Genomic DNA, 23,281 nt, shown 5'->3' with positions numbered 1-23,281 from the left:
AGCCCTGAATATTACAGGTAAGGGCATAGGCTACAATGATGTTACAAAAAATCCAGGAAGAAGCAAAAATTTCAAGTCAGATTACTACTTGTTTTTTTACCATATGACCTGGGACAAAATGTAATGTTTCTAAGCAGAATTCGCATGGTACAAAATGAAATTTATAGTGAAGGTGCTAGTAAAGGAAGCAGTGTTGGTAACGTTCCTAGAACACGATAGATGTATAAGATACAATACACATTTTTAAATATTTTATAACCTCTAGTCAGCTGTATTAACTAAATTTATTGTTATTTTAATTTTTTAATTATCAACCATGAAGTGACTCAGTTCTCTTTGCTCTAAGGAACTCTCATAGTTTAAGAGATTTGTCCTGAGTTTCTCAAACTTTGAGAGAATTATGTATATTAATAACTGCCGTTTGGGGCTGGGAAGAGGGCGTAGTCAACGTGGTGCTTTTATGAGGACCTCAGCTGCATCCTCAGTGCTCAGTAAAACTAGCTATGGTGGTAGGCACCTTTTATCCCAGCCATGGGAGGTGAAGCAGGAGTATTACAGGAGTTACCAGCAAGCTAGCCTCAATAAATGAATAAGTACTAGATTCAGTGGTGGGAATGTCTCAATAAATGAGGTGGAGAAGCAATTGAGGAAGACACCCAGTGTCAGCTTCTGGTCCCTGTGCACATGTGCAGGCACACACACTGCCAATACAAATTATCTTATTTCCCCCCAAAAAACAGCTGGTTTATCAATGGAATTTTTGTTGTTTTTGTTTTGTTTTGTTTAACATAGGGTCTTACTATAACTTAGGTTAACCTTGAACTTGTGGTATTACTGCTTCTACCACTGTGAACAGGGATTACAAACGTAGAAGCAATGGACATTTTTTATGCTAAAGGGAAAAAAAACAGAAACAAACAAAAGTGTTGTAGCATTATGTGTTAACCAAAAGTAACAGCACAAATTGCTAAATTAAAAGATGGCTATTGTTTAAATTTACACAGTCCTGGCACATCTTGACTGGCACTTCACTTAGTGGAGGATGTTACGGGAGCTAGAGGTTATGGTGCCCGAGGAACTTCTTGGGGAGGAGGACATAAAACAGCAAATTTCAGCGAGTTTGGTTTATAGTGTTAGGTTTTCTGCATTACCAGTGTTGTTTGGCTTTGCTGGATGGAATAAAAGTTGTTGCAAACAAATAAATGGAATAAAATTGTTGCATTTATTGAGCATTGGCTGTAGCCTTTCAGTTCAAATTAAAATTTGAGAATTATATAGACACCAGCACCATGAACACTTGAAAGACTTTATGATTTATCAAAAATCAAAACACTGACTTTTAGTTTCAGTTTGGATTTTCAGTCCTTCACCAATAGAACCTGACTTGGTTATGGCTGGAGTCCACCCATTGTCTTGTACTTCAGTTACACCTCATTCGCCATCATTTCCCATAAGTCCTGTGCTGCTTGTGCTGCTTCAGAACATTAAGCCCACACTTGAGATGCAGAAACTAGGTCCCTTAGTTCCCTCTGAACATCTTAAAAGTGCAGTTAAGTCAAGTAAGGGAAAAAAATGTAAGAGGGTAAAAAAGAAATGATCAGTCTATTTGATCTAATGAAGCATTCACAGTTCAAAAATTACAACTTCATCAGTTTTAATTAAAAACAAGAATTGTACCACTGGAATTTTTAACTACTTATTTTGTAGTTCACATAATAGAATATTTTCAACTATGTAATACTTGAGGGTACAGGAAAAAACTATCAGTATATTGTTAAAATTGACAAAAATAAGAAAGTAACATTTTTCTAAACTTTAAAATAAGGCAGTAAAATTTTAATTACTATGATGAAACTTTTATATGCAAAATTATGTACTTAAAAATTAAAAAGTAAGAGTAAGATTTTGAAGATACCTTACTTTTTTATTAATAGGAATTACACTCAAAGTACATTTTCAAACATCACTAAAGTGTTTTCATTGAGAAATATTCAAATTAAAACAGTTTTGGATTTTGTGTAGACAAAAATAAATATACATAGTTGTCTCTTAATATCCTGGGATACCATAGCCACAGACAGCTGGATCAAAAATGCATGCGCACTAAACAACTATTTACATTGTACTTGGTATTCTAAACAATATGGTGATGTGTGTAGATGTAGCTGTGCATAGGTCTTACACAAATACTAAGCCATTTATTTAAGAAGTGTTTTACATGTTTTACTACCTACAAGATATCCAGGAACCATTCTCTATAGATACCAAGGGACAAGTGTATATATATACTATATAGAAAGACGAAGAGAATGCTTGTGTCTTTATATTTATTTTACAAACTTCCTATGTGATTTAAAAAATTGTTTTTGTTAAAATAATAAGTATTCCATTGTTCTAATATTAAATAGACTGAATCAAATTTTACCTTTAGTCTTAATTCTTACTTTTGTTGCTTTCATTTTCTTTGGCATAATTTACCTGGAAGCTTATTTTCTGCTTCTCTTGATACAATATGCATTCTTTTTTATAGATGACAAGACTGAAAACAGATTTGCAGCGGAAAGAGATGACTATGGATCAGATACAATGAGTGAGATCAACATTGTTGGCAGAATTACGCTAAACCTTTGGAGAATCATGAGAAACGAGGTGAGGTATTTTATTTAAAATTTGGAAATAAGATTAGATCAGTATAACAGTTTACTCATTATAGAGTGTTAGTAAAAATTCTCTTTGATTTGTGACCTATTGTTGTATGTAATTAAAGTTGCAAAATCCTTTATAAAATGACAAAATAAAATTACACCTTCATTGTTTTTCTATTTCTGTCTAACTTAACAGCTAGGAAAATCAGAATCATTGTACATACATCAGGAATTCATGGCTAGCCTCGACCCTTGGAAGTAAAGTCTATAACTGTAATAAAATATTGTGGTATTTGTGTTTAATATTGTATAATTTCATCATTTTAAGAAAATCTAGTCTAGACTTAGGAAGGAAACTCATAATAAATACATTTAAATACGGGGCCAAACTGGAGAGAAACTATTTGGAAATAGCTAATAGTAGCATCCCGTTGGATAGGCTTTTGGGTTAAATAATTTCACCAAGCTCTCCATTAATTTGCAATCCTTTGTAGAAATAGTTATTTCACACACAATAAAAGTAAGCTTATAGAGCTTACTAGATGATATTTTCATCTTTGAAGTTGTTTGTTTTTTCTATGTGAAATGTAAAGATTCATACTATAGGTTGTTTTTAGATTTTGGACTTTGAATAATAACAGCTAAAGCGATTAGATGAAAATTCATTCTCCAATGTTGTCTGCTATTTGAAACTATTTTTTCATTATACGCTTTCTATCTTTCCCTTGTTCAGTGATTGTGTAGCTATCCAGGATTTATGTTAAACACTGACTTTCCAAGCATGCTGGAGCATTGTCACATGCAAATCATACTGGAAAAGGCAATGGGTTCTTTATAAAAATTATGTAGCCTCGTTCTTCTTTGTGCCCTGTGTCTGAAGTTGTATTCACATTTAATCTAACTTGAAACTGTGCATTATATGAATCTGCTTGAGGATAATTTTATTTTGTGTGCAGTTATGTGGTGTGTAAGGATTTGGGTATGCATATGTTGGTGGAAGCCAGAGGTAAACCTTGGGTATCATTTCTGAGGAGCCATCCACCTTGTATTTTGAAACAGGGTCTCTCATAGGTCTGGAGTTTACCACTGCCCCAGTACTCAGATTTCAAACTGTGCTAACACAAGTGACCTTTTTACATTGGTTTGGGGAATTGACCTAAGATTCCCATGAAGCACTTGACCAAGTAAACCATCTCCCCAACCCATTGCTTTTTATCCTGAGTGATAGTAGTAATACGTCTCTCAAGACTTTGGACCTGAGCTAGCCTTGAGTATTTGCTTCATACTAGAGACATTCAGATTATGTTTTCTGAATTGGAATAGTTACGAAAGCTCCTTTTTAATCTTTGCGTCTTGCCGGACAGTGGTGGCGCACGCCTTTAATCCCAGCACTCAGGAGGTAGAGGCAGGCGGATCTCTGAGTTCGAGGCCAGCCTGGTCTACAAGAGCTAGTTCCAGGATAGGAACCAAAAGCTACGGAGAAACCCTGTCTCGAAAATCAAAAAACAAAACAAAACAAAAAACAAAAACAGTGTAATCTTTGTGTCTTTTATTTGTTTCTCTCATGGTGCTTGGCAATTTGTAGCTTGTGTGATTCCTCTACGCATAAAATTTCTGCTGTTCCCACTGGGGAACTTCGAGTCCTTAATGATAAACCCACTGCCTCTTAAATAATTTTTATTAGATATATATTAGCTACTTAAAGGAATATATGACTCTTATTCTGAAAACTGAAAACATTTACAGACCTTCTAAATCATCGATTCCATCTAGGCTTTCAGATTTTATCAAGTCGTTTGGCAGTACAGAGAACAGAGTGTTATGTTAGATTTGACCGTTTAGATTTTTCAACTTCCTTTACAAACCTAATTTTCCTGTATGGTAGCACTCTAGTCTCTGGTCCTAATTTCTCCATATGGTCCCTCCGGTATGATCGCTTCCCTCATTGTCTGCATTCAAAGAAAGCCATTTAGATTTCTTCTCCAGATCACTAACTTGACCTGCGGCTCTCGGGTGAACCTCATCTGCTGTTGTCATGCCTTTGCAGTCCTTCCTCGTTTACACTTGTTGGGTCTTTACCTTATCCCATTGCCTTTTTACCTTTGTCAGTCAGCGAGAGAGACAGAAAGAGAATGTGAGTCCTGAAGTATGCCATTGCTTCGGAGGTGACAAGTTTTAAGTAAAATAGACCAGTTTGGATCACTGTTTTATACTTCTGGATTGTTAGTGTGGAAAAATTTTATACCCAGTAAGCTATACATATTTTGAATTAATTATGTATAGATTGCTTGTAACAGATAATCTTTACAAATGGCTTTCATGTCATCTATGAAAAATTCTAAGTGATATTAAGACTTTTTAAAACCTAATGACCTGGGATTGACTTAGAAAAAAAAACATATGATCTACATAAATATAATTATGCCTTACACTTTTTTTTTAAGGTTGCTCTGACTAACTACACTTTTGAAAATGTGAGCTTTCACGTTCTCCATCAGCGTTTTCCCCTTTTTACCTTCCGCGTCCTGTCAGACTGGTTTGATAACAAGACAGATCTCTACAGGTAATGTTTACCACACCCAAGAGGCGACTGTATCTTTTTATTTATTTTAAATCAGTTTTAGGGGCTGGAGAGACATCTCTGCAGTTTTAACCACTGGCTGCTCTTCCAAAGCCAGGTTTGATTCCCAGCACTCACGTGGCATCTCACAACTGTCTGTAACTCCAGTTCTAGGGAGTCCAGTGCCTTCTGGCGTCTGCAGGCACCAGGCAAACATATGGTGCACTGTCACACATGCCAGCAAAGCACTCCTGCACATAAAATATTAATTTTAAAAATAGAATTGAGTCACTATTATTGAGCTTTATATTAATATACAATAAAATGCAGACTTTTAAAGTGTGTTGTTCTATGACTCTGAGGAATATATACACTCACTCTGTAGTACCCAGATAAGAAGGATAACTATGTACAAGGGAATACTTAAACAGATTTATAGTCAGTCTACCCAAACCCTAACTATCCACAATAATACTAATTAGATTTATATTAAATACTAATTAGATTTCTATTAGCTGATTGTTTTTGCCACAGGTAGAACATCATAGAAATGGAAATGTTAGTAATCTTTTGCTTTTGTCAGACTTCCTTGAAGAAACTGAACTATACTTTTTAAGTTGTAACTGTTGTGAGATTTAATATGTTGCATGTTATTCATTCTTAATATTCAGTAATACCTATGTGAAATGCCTAACAGTTTATTCATTTAACTCTTAATAGACACCAATTGGGCTGTAGCTACTATGAATAGAGCTATCATCTAATAACTGTGTATGCAAGTCTATGTTAACTTAAATTTTCATTTCAGTAGTTGATGGATTTCTAGGCCACATGGTTGGTTAGTATCTGCTGCCATTGTCTGTTTCCTTTGGTGGTTCATCTACTGCAAGTTTGCTGGAAATAAATTGTCCCAGCACTTACCTACAAAAAGGAGAAAAGAAAATATTTCTGACTGATATTTTACTGTCTCATTCTATGATTGAGTTTTGCTTTGTTTTCTGTTTCTTAACTACTATAAAGATTTTGATTGCCTTTCCTTCTGCCTTTCATTGTTTCTGTGAAGGATATTCAGATATTCCTAATTTGTCCAATTCATTTGATTTCTTTCTTCTTTTTAAAGACACAATATCTGTACATAGCCTAGAGTAGCCTTGGACTCTAACATAACCCAAGAAGACCTCCAACTTGGAATGCTCCCCCCTCAGTCTCCCAAGTGCTAGGATTACAGTTGTACAAAACAACACTCAGCTCACTGTTAGTCTGTATAAGACACAGAGTGGATTTGAAGGAATTACTCATTCCTCCTGTTTGGCCTTAGTCTTTGGAAGTTCTTTTCTGTGGTATTAGGATGAGATTCCTCAGCATTCCTATTCTCACCACAGTGGGAAAACCCTTGATTTTGTATAACTACCAGTTTCTGGGTCCAGAAAGGTTTTCTGCCTGTGTCCAGAGGTAGGCAGAGACTCTCCTGCTTCTTCCTTAGCTGCTGAGCTCCTTTGCTTAATTAAGTTCTGTGCTGGGAAGTGTCCTGCCCCTTTACCACTACCTGGTGCTCTTCTGTGTTTGGGAATGGCCTATACCACTCCAGATGCTTCCTAAGCGCTTCTAATTTGTCAGGACTTAGGCTTCAAAAGGAGAAAGGCAGGTGACCAGTATTTAAAAATGAGTGCATTTTGCCTTATTATAATATTTATATTTTGCCTAATATAAAGTTAAATTCTGGTAAAGATGGAAGAGACACAGCTTTAAAAAAAACAACTCTCATGTATTTGAGAAAACAATTTTTACAGAAAACAGGTTTTTTTTTTTAGTACAATATATTCTGTTTATGGTTTTCCCCTCCCCCAGATCCTTCCAGCTCCTCCCCACTTCCCCAGCCACCCAGTTCCCACACCCTATCTCTCTCAAGGTATCTGCTTATCTTCCATTTCATTTTGAGGAACCTCAGAAAAGTAAAGTAAACTACAGTAAGGCTGAGGCTTGTGTCAAAGCTTCACAGAGAAGTTAGGTTGTAGTTCAGTAATAGAGTGTTGATTCAAGAAAAGAATCATACATAAACCAGTCAATAATATTTAATTCTACTTATTAAAAATTATGTTTGTTAAGGTATGGTATAGTGCTGCTCTAAATGCATGTCTTGCCACCTCTAATTAGGTATTATTCTGAATAGGTAACTTTTTGCCAAGTTAAGTAGAATACTGGACCTGGGTTAGCAAAATCAGGGTGAAATATGAAACTTGTTATCCTTATGATACCTTATCATAAATACTATTTTAAATTTTGCGTACTATTACTGAGTTTTATTCCTTGAAGTTCTCCAGCATTTAACTCCTTAATATACTTTATATATTGCGCTCGCTCCTTTAGTAACCTCACTTTATCTGTATTCATGTATGGGTTCTTTTTTGACAGATGGAAAATGGTTGATCATTATGTTAGCCGTGTCCGTGGAAATCTCCAGATGTTAGAACAGCTGGACCTAATTGGAAAAACCAGTGAAATGGCCAGACTTTTTGGCATTCAGTTTTTACATGTATTAACAAGAGGTTCACAGGTAGAAGTTTTTCTTGTACACTTTAAAGTACTACATAAATGAGATGCTTATTCTTGACCTGAGTAGGTTTTTAAAACTTTGTATCTAGCTGGGGGTGGGAGTGGGGGTGGCGCATGCCTCTAATCTGAGGCAGGAGGAACCCTGTGAGTGTGAGGCCAGCCTGGTCTACAGAGCTAGTACCAGAATAGGCTCCAAAGCCACACAGAAAAACCCACACAGAGAAAAACAAACTTTGTATTTAGTATCAGTACCTGAATAACTGAATCTTGTAGTATCATTAGAGATACCTCTTATCAGTGGGGAAGCCAGGAAAGAAAATCTACCTCATTTATATTTATATTTCTAAGTTTATAGTCTTCCAAGTCCTGATAGATAATTTTAACATAAAAATAAAGAATCTGTAAATCAATTTCAGTGATACCTTGAAAATTGACTAAAAAATACTTAGTGTAGAAAACCATATGATTAGTCTGCAGGGGAAAACCATCCTCAAAATATTACCATATATTCAAGTAACCATATATTTACATTCTTTTCTCCTTGCAGTACCGTGTGGAATCAATGATGTTGCGTTTTGCTAAACCAATGAACTATATTCCTGTGACCCCTAGTGTTCAGCAGAGGTCCCAGATGAGAGCCCCACAGTGTGTTCCCCTCATCATGGAACCCGAGTCTCGCTTCTATAGCAACTCCGTTCTTGTTTTGGATTTCCAGTCACTATATCCTTCCATTGTGATTGCATATAACTATTGTTTTTCCACTTGCCTTGGCCACATAGAGAATTTGGGAAAGTAAGATTTTGTTTTTATTTTTCCAGTCATGTTCTTGTGCTTTATATGTGTTATGATTATAGACTGTCTTCACACTTCCTTGAGAATAAGGGAGTTGGGTAGAGCACTGCTGACACAATGTTGCAGTTGTCTTCCTAATTGACATGATCTTATAATTGATTCAGTTTTGTGAATGGACGACGCACATGAACAGGGTCATTAGTGGGGACAGATCAGCCTTGCATCTTTCTGTTTGATTCTTCAGGAGAATTATTTTTTTAATATAGCCTTCAGTGCAATACGTTGAAAGTAATGATTTAATTCCAGTTGTCACTTCCTCCTAGAAAAAGGCTGTGATTTTTCAAAAGATGGAATTAACTCTTAGATTTTGTTAGTTCATGTAAATTAAATGAGAATAACATTTTAAATTATCAAAGGAGTGAATATTTTTTCCCAGACTATAAGAAATACAGAATCTTATCTTCTTACTGATTTTGTGTACTTGAGACCAGGTATTGTGATCTAATCTGGTAGTATCTTTCATAGAAAATATTTGTAGAAACTGTTGTCGTTAATCCTGTCTTTTATTAAGAAGGAAATTTGGAATTACTTATTATTATACTTGAAATTTTCTTTAGGGAGTTTGATATAACATGATTATATTTTGAGTTGGAATTTGTATTTTAGTGTATATTCAGTTCTTAATTTGTAAAGCACTGTTATTTAAGGAATGCCTTTTTTCTGTAAGTTGTGCATATATGAAGAATTTTGTTAATGAACCAAGTAAGCATATGACTAGTTACATGAACTCATGTTTACATGTTTGGATATGGAGTTGTGATGAAGTTAGAGATGTGTCTATAGGCTCTGTTGTGTCATCTGAGAAGGTCTCTGCTCAATATTTTCTTTCTTAACAGGTATGAGGAGTTCAAATTTGGCTGTACCTCTCTCAGAGTACCTCCAGATTTACTTTACCAAATTAGGCATGACATCACAGTGTCCCCCAATGGAGTAGCTTTCGTTAAGGTAATACTCTCCTGTAAATGAAAGGAATCAACCGTGGCTTACCTTTAGAGAACAAATAGTGTTTAGGTATTGTTGACATATAAGATTACACAACTTGAAGACTTTTATCTCATAAAGTCAAAAACAAATCTTCTAAGAAATCATTTTGAAGAAAAGAAATCATCTTCCTTTGGTTGAATTTGGGTTTAAATATTTTAATTGCTGTATTTTAATTCATGAAATATTGAAGAAAGTAAGTGTACACCTATAGCATCTACCTCCTGCTATAATCTGGCAGACATACCTAGCAATTTGATGGTTAAAAGATGTTATCTTCAAAAATTTTAATTGCTTTAATGTGTACATTCTGCAAGTTTTCTACATTATTTTAAATTTAATTATTACCATCTTAGACATGATGATACTTTAATAAATTTAATGATTGCATTTTTAGAGAAGACATACAAACTAAAAATAAAGTTCCTTTCTTCTATGTATGCTTTCTCCTCAAGAAAGACTAAAGAAAGCTTCCTAACTGAATAAAGAAAATAGGAGATTTCAGAGGTTATATAGCCAACTTCTTTCCTAGTTCCTTAGCAGTGAGTTGATGTCTACTACACTTATGAAACAATGTTTGATGTAGATCCCACCAACCCTCCAATTCATTCTGGTGTACTTATTACCAATTAAGAGATAATACTAAATGTTAATTAGCAATTTAGATGTTAAAATATTTACCAATAAGTTCCTGGTATATTCCTTTCTTAAAAATTTTTGGAGCTGAATTTTTGTTTGTTTCCCCGTGTTTTAAAAAAATCCTTTTTCAAATAATATTTCTACATATTTGATCATGGTTCTTTTTAAGAAATCAGGAAAGCAGTCATATTCACAGTGTGGGGTGGAGTGGAATCTTGGAAATAAATATAAGTAAAGACTTCCTGTCTTTGGCCTTGACAGTAAAAATTATAATACAGTGAGTGGGACATGGTGCCCCACGCCTTAATCCCAGCACTTAGAAAGCAGAGGCAGGCAGATCTCTGTAAATTTCAGGCTAAATTTACACAGCGAGTTCTAGGCCAGCCAGGGCTAAGTTGTGAGGACCCTATCTAAAAAAAGAAAAATTATAAAAACACTCAAGAAAAAAAAAAACAGAAGAAATGAGAAGATAGGAAAACTTCAATGTATGAGAATTAATATTGTTAAAATGACATAATATCAAAATTGAGCTACATGTTTGATGCAGTCCCTAATAAATACCAGTAACTTTCACGAAACATGAAAAAAAAAATAACCAGACAAAGAACTAAAAGTCATACAGAAACACAAATGATACCAAATAGAAAAAGCCAATCCTAAGCAAAAAGAATAATAATGAGGAGGGGAGACATCACAATACCTAATTTCAAAATACACTATAAAGCCAAAGAAACAAAAACTTCATTGAATAATATTAGATATAACTGGAATATAGACCAATGGAATAGAATAAGGAACCTAGATATAAATGTGTGAATCTAAGCCATCTGATTCTTGGCAAAAATACCGAAAATATACATGGGGGAAAAGTCAGCTTTAACAAAAAGTGTCAGGAAAACTGAAACTAGATCTCTCTGCCTTTAATTCTATATAAAAATCACCTGAAAGGCTAGAGACACATCCTAGCGGTTAAAAGCACTGGCTGTTCTTCCAGAGGACATGGTTTTGATTCCTAGCACCCATATGTGGTTTACAACTGCTTGTAACTCCAGTTCCAGGGAATCTGATGCCCTCTTGGGACTCTCTGGGCACCAAGCTACAAGCATTGTACTCAGATAGACATGCAGAAAAAATACTCATTAGCGTAAAATAATTAATACACCTGAAATTAAAATCATCTGAAAATGAATTAAAGGCCTAAAACTTTAACATGGATACAGAAAAACATGACAGAAACACTTCTGGACTTTGATACTGGTAACAATTTCCTGAGTGGGACTCAAAACTCAAATAACAAATGGGATTATATGAAACTTAAAAGCTTCTGTCAGCAAATTAAAGAATCAAGAGTAAAGATAAAAAAAATGGAGTGGAAGGAACTCCAACAGAATTAATATCCAAAATATATAAAGGAGTCGAGAAATCTAATACCAGATGATCACATAATCCAGTCAGTAAATAAGCCTGTGATCTTAAATTCCAGTGGCTGACTGACAGCCATGTGAAAGGTCTGAGAGTCTTTGGCCACCAGGGAAATGTAAGTCAAACTGCACTAAGAGTCCACCTCACTGTAGGTTAGGTGGCTCTCATTAAGGAAAAATCAGATGCCGACAAATGTGAGAGGAGTAAGGAGCCCTTATACCCAGCTGGGAGGACAGTAAATTACATAGCCCTGGGGAAAGTGGTATGATGGCCCCCTTAAAAACTAAAACTATACTACTGGGTATCCAGCATCACTTCTAGGTGTAAACCAGAAAGAAAGCACACAGAAGAGATACCTATATGTCCCTGTTTATTGCTGCACTGCTCACAGCAGCTAAGTCATAGAATCAGCCAGGGTGCCCATCCTATTTATCATCAGATGAGTACACAAAAGAATATACCGTACACACGCAATGGAGTAGTGTTTGGCCATAATGAATAATAAAATTGTATTATTTGCAGAGAAATGGATGGAACTCAACTTATTAAGTAAAATAATCCAAACACAGAAAGACAAATATCACTTTTTCTCTTATATTTGGAAAACAGAGGCTTGGAGGAGAGGACCTGAAAGCAAGCAGGTTCTACTAGGGAAGGCAAAGGGAAGGGAAGAGGGGTGGTAGGAAAGTGTTAGAGAGGACAATAGGAAGGGTTTATAATAAGACATAATATGTGAGTGTGAAAGTTTTCACTAATAATCACACTAATAGTGTAATATAAAAATAATTATTAGTTTGCATTAATAATTACAATTTTAATTGCTAGAACAAAGAGAGAACATTAAGTCTGCTTCAAAAGGGTACACCAAATGAATTAGAGGTTAGACTATAATTTCATTGTCACACGTATAGATTATTTGTTTAAGCTCCCTTTAATAGCATTTTTAAAACCTGATTTACATTTTGACCTAGTGTGTAAAACTTAATAAAAATAAGATTTTTTTAATATTCAAAAATGTAATTATCATATAACTGAAGTTTTAATTGTTCAGTTTGACATGCGTTATTTTGCACGTGGCTATGAATCATCAGTTAATAACTGTTTTGTGGTTTTCATTCCTACCAGAGTTCTCATAAATCCTCCCTAGTCTTGATTAATACAAATGATTTTTTTTTGGCAACAACAAATTTTATCACCTCATTATTCATCCCCTCTTCCAGATTGCTAATAAATATAGGCCGGAGGGGATGGCTTAGTGGTCTAAGCATCAGATTTGAAATACCTAGAGTCCCTGGAACTGCAGGTTTGAATGTCAGCAGAGTCAACCAGCTCATCATTCTTCCAAGGTAGATAAATGGAGTTCCATGCAGAGCACTGTGTGGGGTCATTAGGGTGAGATCTTTAACACCTGACGTTGGTTATGAGTGATGCAGGCCCATATGTCTTTCTAGAAGGATGGGGGTCTCAATCAAAGTATGAACAGCATTTTCCTCTGAATTTGTTGTGTAGTTATTTATGTACTAGTTGACATCCTGCTTCCTGGAGTTCTCAGAGCTCACATAGAAGTACCGCATCTGAATTATAAACAGTACAGGAATGTTTTAGAAGAAAAATCCTCTTCAAAAAAAATAAAATTGATCATTTTGTTTGACAATTGCTAGTCCTGTGGCTATTTTTGTTAGTAGCATGTTTCAATTTATCAAAGTTGGCCATTATTATAAGTGTTTCCTTTTTAGTTACCAAAATCTATATGCATGTACATATGACTGAGGAGTTTTATATATTCCTTTGTTTTTCCTTTATGATAGCCTTCAGTACGAAAGGGTGTTCTACCAAGAATGCTTGAAGAAATTTTGAAGACTAGATTCATGGTGAAGCAGTCAATGAAGGCTTACAAGCAAGACAGAGCCCTGTCACGAATGCTTAATGCACGTCAGCTCGGACTAAAGCTGATAGCAAATGTCACATTTGGCTATACATCTGCTAATTTCTCGGGGAGAATGCCATGCATTGAGGTAACACAAACTATTTTTTTATGTTTTTAAACTTTTGACTAAAGTGTCATTTCCATGGCATACTAGTTTTTCTTAAATTAGGTCTATAAACATGCATCTTCCTGAGTATTTGTGAATTTTCTCTGAAAATTCTGTTCCCTTATTTCAATAATAATTTTTAAATTGTACATATTGCCGGGCGGTGGTGGCGCACGCCTTTAATCCCAGCACTCGGGAGGCAGAGGCAGGCGGATCTCTGGGAGTTCGAGGCCAGCCTGGTCTACAAGAGCTAGTTCCAGGACAGGCACCAAAGCTACAGAGAAACCCTGTCTCAAAAAACCAAAAAATAAATAAATAAATAAATAGTACATATTTTCGCATTTATTACCCTGAGTTGAGTTTCAGTGGCAGTTTATAGTAGTGTTTACAGTAACTTTTATACAAAATAATTCCTTTTAGTATTTTGATAGATACAAAATTATAGTCCAAATGTTACAATAAAGAAAAATCATTCCATAGGCTGGGGAAATGGTTCAGTCGGTAATGTGCCTACTGTATAAATCTGAGGGGCCCAGGTTGACATCTCCAATACCCACATGCACTGTCAGGGGCAACAGCTTTTTGCCTGTGGTCTCAGTGATGAGGTGGTTGACTCTTACTGAGTAGTTTGTCTAACTGAATAAGTGAGCTCTAGGTTCCGTGGAAGACCCTGTCTCAAAAAAGGTGAAAAACAATTGAGTAAGACACCTAATGTCAGCCTCTGCCCGCCCCCCCCCATACAATTACATGTACATGCACCAAATACAAAAAGTAAAATCTATCTATCTATCTATTTATTTATTTATTTATTTGACTTTTTCAGGCAGGTTTCTTTGTGAGATAGCCCTGGCTGTCCTTGAACTCACTTTGTAGTTCAGGCTGACCTTGAACTCACAGAGCTCTGCCTGCCAAGTGCTGAGATTAAAGGTGTGTGCCACCACCGCCCTGCAAAATCTTCTGTATTTGTTAGTGTACCAATTAAAGAAGATAAAACCTTCATTTGGATTGATCAGTTGAAAAGCACTTTTCATAGAACAAAACTAATTTCTTAAGATGTTTATTAGACATGAATATGAAACAGCGCAGCAGAATAATAAATGTACTAGTGACAGAAAAGACAGGAGATCCATTGGCCTAATGTTCTTTAATGTTACATGAGGGTTGTGATGTGCCCAACTTACATCTTTGCTGAGAGAAGCTAGAGGAGGAACAGAGTCTTCTCACAGTTCACAATAGGCCAAGTGAGCTTCACAGCTGCTCAGGGACTGGCAGCAGAGCTCAGCAGAAACACTCACCAAAGCAGCCTGATAACTTGACTTCCATCCCCGGAACCCACAGAAAGGTGGAAGGAGAGATTGGGTTATACAGAGTAATCTTCTGGCATCTGAGGTGCCAGTGTTGGGCTGGAAAGGTGGCTCCAGGGGAAGGTGGGTGTGGAAAATGGTTCAGTCAGTAAAGTGCTTGCTGTGCAGTCTTAAAAACTTGAAATCCTCAGGACCCACGTAAGTGGTATGTACTACCATGTCTGTAAACTCAATGCTGGGAGAAGGTGGCTGTTGGACAGAGATTCAACATTTTATTAAAACTTACTAGTTTCAGCTGGATAACATGGTTTTCAGTGTTTTTATGGTTGATTATCTTATTGTTATTGTTGTTGTTGTTATTATTATGTTTTGTATTGAGACAGGATCTCACTATGTAATCCTAGCTGGCCTGGAACCCATAGAGATCCACCTTCCTCTGCCTCCTAAATACTGGGATTAAAGGTGTGCACTACTATGCATGCTAATTCATAATATATTTTAATGTATTAAGTTAGAGTTCACATTTTCAAGGTTCTCTAATATACTCAAAGTCTCAATAGAAAATATTATCTTAATTTAAAATCCAAATTAGATTTTTGCTCGCAGTTTTATTATCTATCCTTGTGTTTATATGCCAGTGTTTACTCTACAGTGCAGCTTTAGACAGCTTTCTAAATGCTATTCAATCCCATGTTAGTTTGGAAACTTCAACTTTTGTAGCAAAAAGGGAAGCATCAGTATTATTATTGTTTGATTATTGACAAAAATACATAGTTTTATTTTAAAATTGCAAAGGGAAGGCTTCATTTAGTTTGATGGAATTCTCTATCTTTTCATCTCAATGAGCTTAGTAGATATAACACTAATGCTATATAGTCTCCTTAATTTACCGAACTATATAGCCTAATGAAGATGTGTCTTACATTGCGTAAGGCCTAGTATCTTTTATCAGCTTCTGCCATGATCCTTGCTAAAACTCACTGGCCACACTGAAAGAACCCTGGGGGCATATTTATTTACCTACTTGTTTTAAATTGAACATTGCTAATATATTTTTCTGCCATATAATTGTTTACATTTTTTTCTTTTACTGAGTTTTACCAAAATATATGTATAATCAGTCACAAAATTTGGTTTCGGCATTTAAACACACTATCATAAGCACTAATTTTGAAAGATATAATCAACTGTGCCCTAGTTGATTATATGGGTATAAAAGATAGACCTTGAATAAACCTTGAAAAACAAGATTTATTCTTCCAAGAATCAAAGGTACCTGTGTACCTTGTAAAAGTGTACAATCCATTGTACTTCCTGGTACATTCAAAGGCAAGTCCATAGCTGTCAATTCTTTTAATTCGGTTTTTTAACTTTGTGATGACACTGATAGCTATTTTGGTTTTACATTATTTCATTTCTAGAAATATTCAATAATTAAAATTTTAATATTATTAAAATTTGTTGACTTTTACTGAGCAATGTTAAGAAGTCATTTCTAATGTGTTTTGTCAACAGGTTGGTGATAGTATTGTTCACAAAGCCAGAGAGACCTTGGAACGAGCAATTAAACTAGTGAATGATACCAAGAAATGGGGCGCTAGGGTTGTTTACGGTGATACTGACAGGTAATGGATTTAGGGATTATAGTTGGGTTTTTGGTTTGGTTTGGGAGTGTGCTTTTTTCTTGTTAATTTTTTATTTTGTTTACATTTATTGATACCTTCTTTTTGGTGTTTGAAATAGCTTAGGGAAAATCCTTTTAAATACTCCTAGATCAGTCTTCTTGTTCTTATGATCTCTTGGTCGGATAGTTCTTCTGAGTCACTGTATTTAAGTCCCTTAGAATAGTAGTAGTAGTAGTAGTAACAATAATAACAATAGCAATAAACAACTGCCGGTTAGGGAGATGGCTTAGAGTTGGTAAGAGCATTTGCTATCCTGCCTTGAAGACCTGAATTTGGATTCACAGTACCCACATTAAAAACTAGACATGGCCACATGAGTAACCCCAGCACTAGGGAGGGCAAAAGCAGGAATATCTCTGGTTTGCTGGCTGTCACCATAGCAGAAAAAGGGAGAAAAATGATAGACAGGGGCAGTCATTGTCATTCTCTGTCCTTGGTAAACACATGCCTACACATGTACACTTATATACCCTACATAATCAAGAACAAAAAATAACCTTTTTAAAAGACAGTTGTCAAAGCCTTACACTGTTAACTTTTTATTAAATCTATTGACCTTCTTTTAAGAGAAGCAAAGAGACAAATAGAGTTACCCGTTTTATCCTAGAGAAACTTCTCCAAGCCCATTTACATCCTGGTAAAGAATGGGATATCTTTTGAATCCTGGATTACTAACATTATCCTGCTTGCTTTGTTACTCATTCTAATATTTTTCAAGGTTCAGTTATTTATGTAACATCTTACTTGTTTGACTCCTTGAAATCCTTCTAGAATGTAGGTATTCTAATTTGTTGCAGTCTGAAGTGGTTTTCATAATAAATTTAGAGTTCCATTGTGATCAAGCTAGGAGCACTTGCCTCAGCACCTCTGATGATTATTCAACAGAGCATTGGGAGAGAATGTTCCTAATCAATAAAAATAACTTGTGAGTGATCTTTAAATAATATTTAATTCTCTCAGTCCTTCAAAATGTATACACAGCCAGCATTATATTAGTGCTCACTGAGACCTTTTCATTACCAGTAGACAGGGATAGTTTCATGTTTTCAAAGCTCCATCAATATTATCCAGTGTTGCTCATCAAAAGCCATACCTTGGTTTGTCTTTGGGCATTTCTCTGCTCAATTAAACTTCTGCTTGGTAGTCTATCAAAATAAGTACTAAAACAAACTTCATTAAGTTAAAATTCTTTGCAAAATTTGTAAAAAAGAAGAAAACTAAATACGTAAATTGTTTTTAACTCAGAGTCTTATGTGTGTTAGTTGGTGATACATAGGATCATAAGTTAGCATGATTTTTACTGAATGTTATATACCATTAAAAATCTTTAAGAATTGAAACAAACCAGGCATAGTGGTACATGCCCTTGAATCCCAGCACTTGGGAAACAGTGGCAAGTATAGATCCCTCTGAGTTCAAATCCAGTCTGATCTACATAGAGAGTTTCAGGCCAACCAGGGCTACACAGTGAGACTCTGCCTTTAAAACAAAAATATTAAAAAAATAATTTAAATTAAAAAATAATTTCAAAATCCAATGCTCACAGGCTCTCAGAACAAAAGGGTATGTGGAATTACTTATGCTAGCAATTTATATACTATTAGAAGTTCATGCCCTTAGGTAAGAAATTATCACCAATTAGTCAGTAATTGAGACATAAATGTAAATTTATGTCTTGATTCCTAGCAAATGCTTTCTCTATATATCAGATTTCACAAAAATATTGAGATCCAGTCAGCTAAATTTATGGACAGTATCACTTTGATCATCATTGATTACTTGATCTGTGTAAGGACAATTTGTTTAGGCTGTGCCTTCTAACAGCAAGGTAAAAATAAATTATTAGAAGTACAAAAATTTTCCAAAATATATGTCTTAATAATTACTTTTATTCAAATTAAGTATAAATTTTTCATTAGGAGGATGATTATGATAAAGGGTTGAAAATGCCTTAGAAATAATAAATATTTGGCAGAGTGGAAAAAATTTCAACTGAAAGAAAGGATCTGAAATCTGTCTAGCTATATTTTTAGTATATTAACATGGCCAATCATAATTCACATAGCTTCTGACTCAACTACTTCATCAACTGAATGAAGGAACTTGGTAAATGATGGTGAGTCACCGTTGCCTCCCTCAATCTCAAGGATCAAGATTCATAAAGAATCTTGGGTTCTAATTGAGGAGTGTCAGGTACCAGAGTATCAAAATGACACAGGAGACTGTTTTTTATTACCACCCACTTAAGTGTATTAAATAAGCGTACTGTATATTATAGTGGCTCAAACAGTTATTTTATATAGTAATGGTTCTCATTCACATTTATTCCATCCAGTGGGATAAAACCTGCTTCAGTCAATGACTAAAGTAATAGTAATTCTTAGGCGGTGTAGGGAAGAACTTCCAGTAAGAATATATATACTTTCAGGATAGGGAGGTAAAATCACAATCTCTTGGGAAATTCATCAGACCATAATTAAGAAGAACATCCTAGACAATCCCTAAAATGTATACTAATTATAATTCTAAATGTATACTTGAACCTATTTAACCCAAAGATGAATGTTATTTAAATGTATTAAAAGTACAGTAACAATGAGAATTGGATGTAAGACACTCTTTTTTACCAGGTGTGGTTAATGCCTGTAGTCCTAGGACTTGACAGACAAGAAGCAGAAGGATTACCCCAAGTTCTGGGCTCAAGTGGGTTACATGTTGAGCTGCAGGCCAGGCATGACTGACTACTTAACAAGGCCATCTCAAAAACAGTTATAACAACAAAGATATCTTTTCCATTTTAGACTACTCATCTATGTACTGTGATCAGAACTTCACATTAATTCAGGGTAATTTCCTTGAAATGTAGCTCCAAATCAAGTTAACTACAGCAGTATCCACCAATAAGCCCATTAATACTATTAAGTAAAATCTCAAACATATAATAACTTTTAAAGTATACTGAGTGTGCTTCTAAGTGTGTATACATATACTAACTAAACATATCTATAGGATTTCGTACCCCTGACCCAAGGTTTAACATGAGTCCCTTTCTATTACTGTAGATTAGTTTTATTTCTTTCAAGTGTTTTATATAAACGGAATTATACAGTATGTGCTTTCTTATGTCTGGTCCTGAAGAGTGAGCACTCTAAGAGACAGATGGGGGAGAGAATTAGAGAATGTAGAGGTGAGTGCTGATCTAGAAATACATGTGTTATGCTGTGGTCACTTGGCTCATCTGGCAAAGTAACAAATGTGACATGTTTGGATAGCTAACACACTTGGTTTTATCACTTTTATTGAACTATATAGCCTTTACAGAAGTGCATAGCATGTAGTTTATAGAAAAGTATATGGGCCTGAGTAACCAGCCACCACTCTAGTCAAGTTACAGAACATTTCTTTTTGTTTGTTTTGTTTTTGTTTTTCGAGACAGGGTTTCTCTGTGTTACTTTGGAGCCTGTCCTGGAACTAGCTATTGTAGCCCGGGCTGGCCTCAAACTCACAGAGATCCGCCTGCCTCTGCCTCCCAAGTGCTTGGATTAAAAGCGTGCACCACTGCTGCCCAGCAGAACATTTCTATTGCTATGAAAGCTCTTTTCTTTCTCCCCTCTACAGTCAATACTCATTTTTCATACCAGCACCACCATGCAGTGGCATCTGTAATTTCTGTCACCATAGCTTAACTACTTGTTCTTAAATATATGCATATGTGCATCTTATTTTTAAAGTGCTTATATTCATCTTTGTATCTGAAAAACCTAAAAATAATAACTTTTTATAATAAAAATGATTTGGCAGTCATTTATTAAACATACTCTTAGCATAAAAACCAGAAGTTACACTTCTGTATGTTTAAGTACAGTTTTTTAAGGGGAAAAGGATGTTCGTGCAAAAAGATGCATATAAATATTCTTTAGAACTTTATTCATTATAGTCAAATGAAAGGATAGAAATTTTATGGTCTATCTAGACAGTGGAGATATAGATATAGGTATCTCTAGTTATAAAAAGAAACCAGTTATCCCAACATTATAGATGACCCTCTCAGGTATGCTAAATAAAGAAGCCAGACACAATAGAGTATGTATGATATGGTTCCATTTATACAAAATTCTTGAAAAAACAAAACTAATCTGTAGTAACAGAAAACTAATCATATGTTAATCCTGGGGCAGGAGTACAGTTTTAAAAGACTGTTTTTTTTTTAATTAACTTAACTGTGTGCCATGCACCACCTTGAATACTCGCAGATGATCTAGGACCTTGGCAGCTTCAGTGTTTGAGTTTTAGTTGTACCTGAGCCTTTGAGAGCTGTAACTAGGTATCTTGTAAGAATCCAAGGAGAAAGGGGTAAACAGGAAAGCTGTGATAGGAAGCAACTTAAGAAGGAACAGTCAGGGTGGAGTGAATCGTCTTGGTTTAGACTGTTTATCAGCCAGGAAGTGACTCTGGATGAAATTTGTTCTCACAATGACTTCTGCATTACCTTGCTGTATTTTTTAATCTCTTAGTATGTTTGTGCTACTGAAAGGAGCCACTAAGGAGCAGTCTTTTAAGATTGGTCAAGAAATTGCTGAAGCTGTTACTGCTACTAATCCTAAGCCAGTGAAATTGAAGTTTGAGAAGGTAAGGAGCTAGAGTGTTACTAATCACATGCAGAGTCTCCATACCTCTACAAGTTCCTGACTCACTCAGTCTGTAACACTGTAAATACCCTGACTATTAAAGTTTTTACTTTTATATACTCTCTCAGTTTCGGAAGGTTGTATGTATATAGTTGTGTTTGTTTGGTTCATTTGGTTTGGTTTGGGGTTTATGTGTTTGGGTATAATGTTAGGGCCTAGCTTGTATTAACACTCTGCAACTGAGCTGTATCCACCAGGCCTCCCAATTTTTTTTCAATAATATCTTAAGATGTGAAGAGATTATTTCATTTACTTTTTTTATGAAACAGGCCACTCCAACCTTAATAGTATAAGGCAGCCAACGTATCAACAGATTTTATGGTTTGGGAGTTTAGAAAAGCTACAGCAGAGTCTTTGTCTCTGCTTCAGTTTCTAGACCCTCAGCTAGAAAGTTACAAAGGCTGACAGTAACCTCAGCAGTCAACAACTAAGGGCTAAAATCACCTGACATCTTCCTACTCCCACGTCTGCATGTGATGAATGCCTGTCTTTGTAAGTGTTCCGTGTGACCTTGGAAATCGGTGTATATTCTGATGAATGATGAGACTGCTGTGGGGAGCATTGCTCAGTTCTTCCATAGGTTGTGTGGTGGAAGCATGTCTCTTCTCACTGATTCTTTGTCACTCACAAGTTGGAGATGCTAAAGTGTGCATTGTAATCATGGATTTGCTTCTTAGTCTTTATTTAGGTTTTATTGCCTTAAAATAATGTTTTAAAATAATATTCCTTGTATTGAACAAAGACCACTTTTTCCACCTTTCTTTTCATTAATATTAGCATTGATACTAATATTGTTAATATTAATGCAGACGTGAGAGTAGGAAGGTATCAGGTGCTTTTTAGTTTTTTTGGTTTTTTAAATTCTTTTGTGCCCTTATGTTATATAGATTTCTAATAGATCTTAAGAATAGCTTTATTTTTTATTCTTTTTCTGATCATTTCTGTCTTTTAACTGGGATATTAAGGCCATGTACATTTAATGTGCTGATTGATAAAGCTTTGGCATTCCACACGAACATATATTTCAAGTTACCACTTTGACTGTGATAAACATAAACTTTTTATTTTTAGATTAAGAAAAAATAAATATGCCAGGCACCATGGCACATGGCTGTAGTCCTAACTGTTCGGGGGGCTTAGAAAGTAGAATCACTTCAAAGACAACATGGCACAAGCCCGTCGTCGTAGCTGCTCTGGGGCTTAGAAAGGAGACTCACATTTAAGCCCAGGAATTCATTTGAAAAAAATAGTGAGACTGTCTTTTTAAAAAGAAAAATAAGAAATGTTAAATCAGGGTTTGGGGAAGAGGGGAGCTTAGAGGCAAGAAAAAGGATAAAATTTGTAATTTAAAATAAAAGGAATGTCCTATCGGTCCAGGGATCTATCCTAAAGATGAAATCAAATAAGGTGTAAGGTTGTTTACCGCAACCTTATTTCTAACGCCTAAAGATTCAGACATCCTCAGTGCCCCTTAGTAGGTGAACAGTCACCTCAGTCACAGCACCCACACACCATGGACCCCTTAGGAGGTCATCAGTCACCTCGGTCATAGCACCCACATACCGTGGACCCCTTAGGAGGTCATCAGTCACCTCGGTCATAGCACCCACATACCATGGGCTATTCTGTAGCTTTAAGACAGATGAACCTTCCGCACTCAAATGCAATGCTCTCCCAAGAAAACTGTTGACTTAAAACTACAAAGTGCAAAGCAGTGTATGTGGTAAGCTGCTGGTGCGGGGAGAATAGTTGGATTTTTCACAGAGCACCTCTGGAAGGAACAGAGGAATTCAATAGCAGCAAACCTTTAGGAAGTTCTCACTGCTTATTCTTATAACTTTAATTTATGTTATATGCTGATATAAAGTAATTTAGAATTAATATTTAATTGATGGCTTTTGAAAAAAGTATCACTTGAA

The 23,281-nt window shown here is 35.4% G+C and overlaps 1 protein-coding gene across 3 annotated transcripts in view; it reads left to right on the top strand.

Annotated features, from left to right (window-relative positions):
* Positions 1-23,281, top strand: part of Rev3l (REV3 like, DNA directed polymerase zeta catalytic subunit) — a 142,055-nt gene that overhangs the window by 105,222 nt on the left and 13,552 nt on the right. For all 3 annotated transcript variants that reach the window (XM_075945196.1, XM_075945205.1, XM_075945213.1), the window contains 8 exons: positions 2,531-2,649; positions 5,090-5,208; positions 7,618-7,759; positions 8,306-8,550; positions 9,447-9,555; positions 13,461-13,667; positions 16,505-16,614; positions 21,189-21,303. In XM_075945196.1, coding sequence (XP_075801311.1) covers positions 2,531-2,649; positions 5,090-5,208; positions 7,618-7,759; positions 8,306-8,550; positions 9,447-9,555; positions 13,461-13,667; positions 16,505-16,614; positions 21,189-21,303 — 1,166 coding nt within the window. The remainder of the gene's footprint in view (positions 1-2,530; positions 2,650-5,089; positions 5,209-7,617; positions 7,760-8,305; positions 8,551-9,446; positions 9,556-13,460; positions 13,668-16,504; positions 16,615-21,188; positions 21,304-23,281) is intronic.

The sequence above is a fragment of the Microtus pennsylvanicus genome, chromosome 1 (genome assembly GCF_037038515.1).
Source record: "Microtus pennsylvanicus isolate mMicPen1 chromosome 1, mMicPen1.hap1, whole genome shotgun sequence".
Classification (NCBI taxonomy): Eukaryota; Metazoa; Chordata; class Mammalia; order Rodentia; family Cricetidae; genus Microtus; species Microtus pennsylvanicus.
Note: the sequence above shows the minus strand (reverse complement) of the source record. Positions and strands in the feature narration are given on the sequence as shown.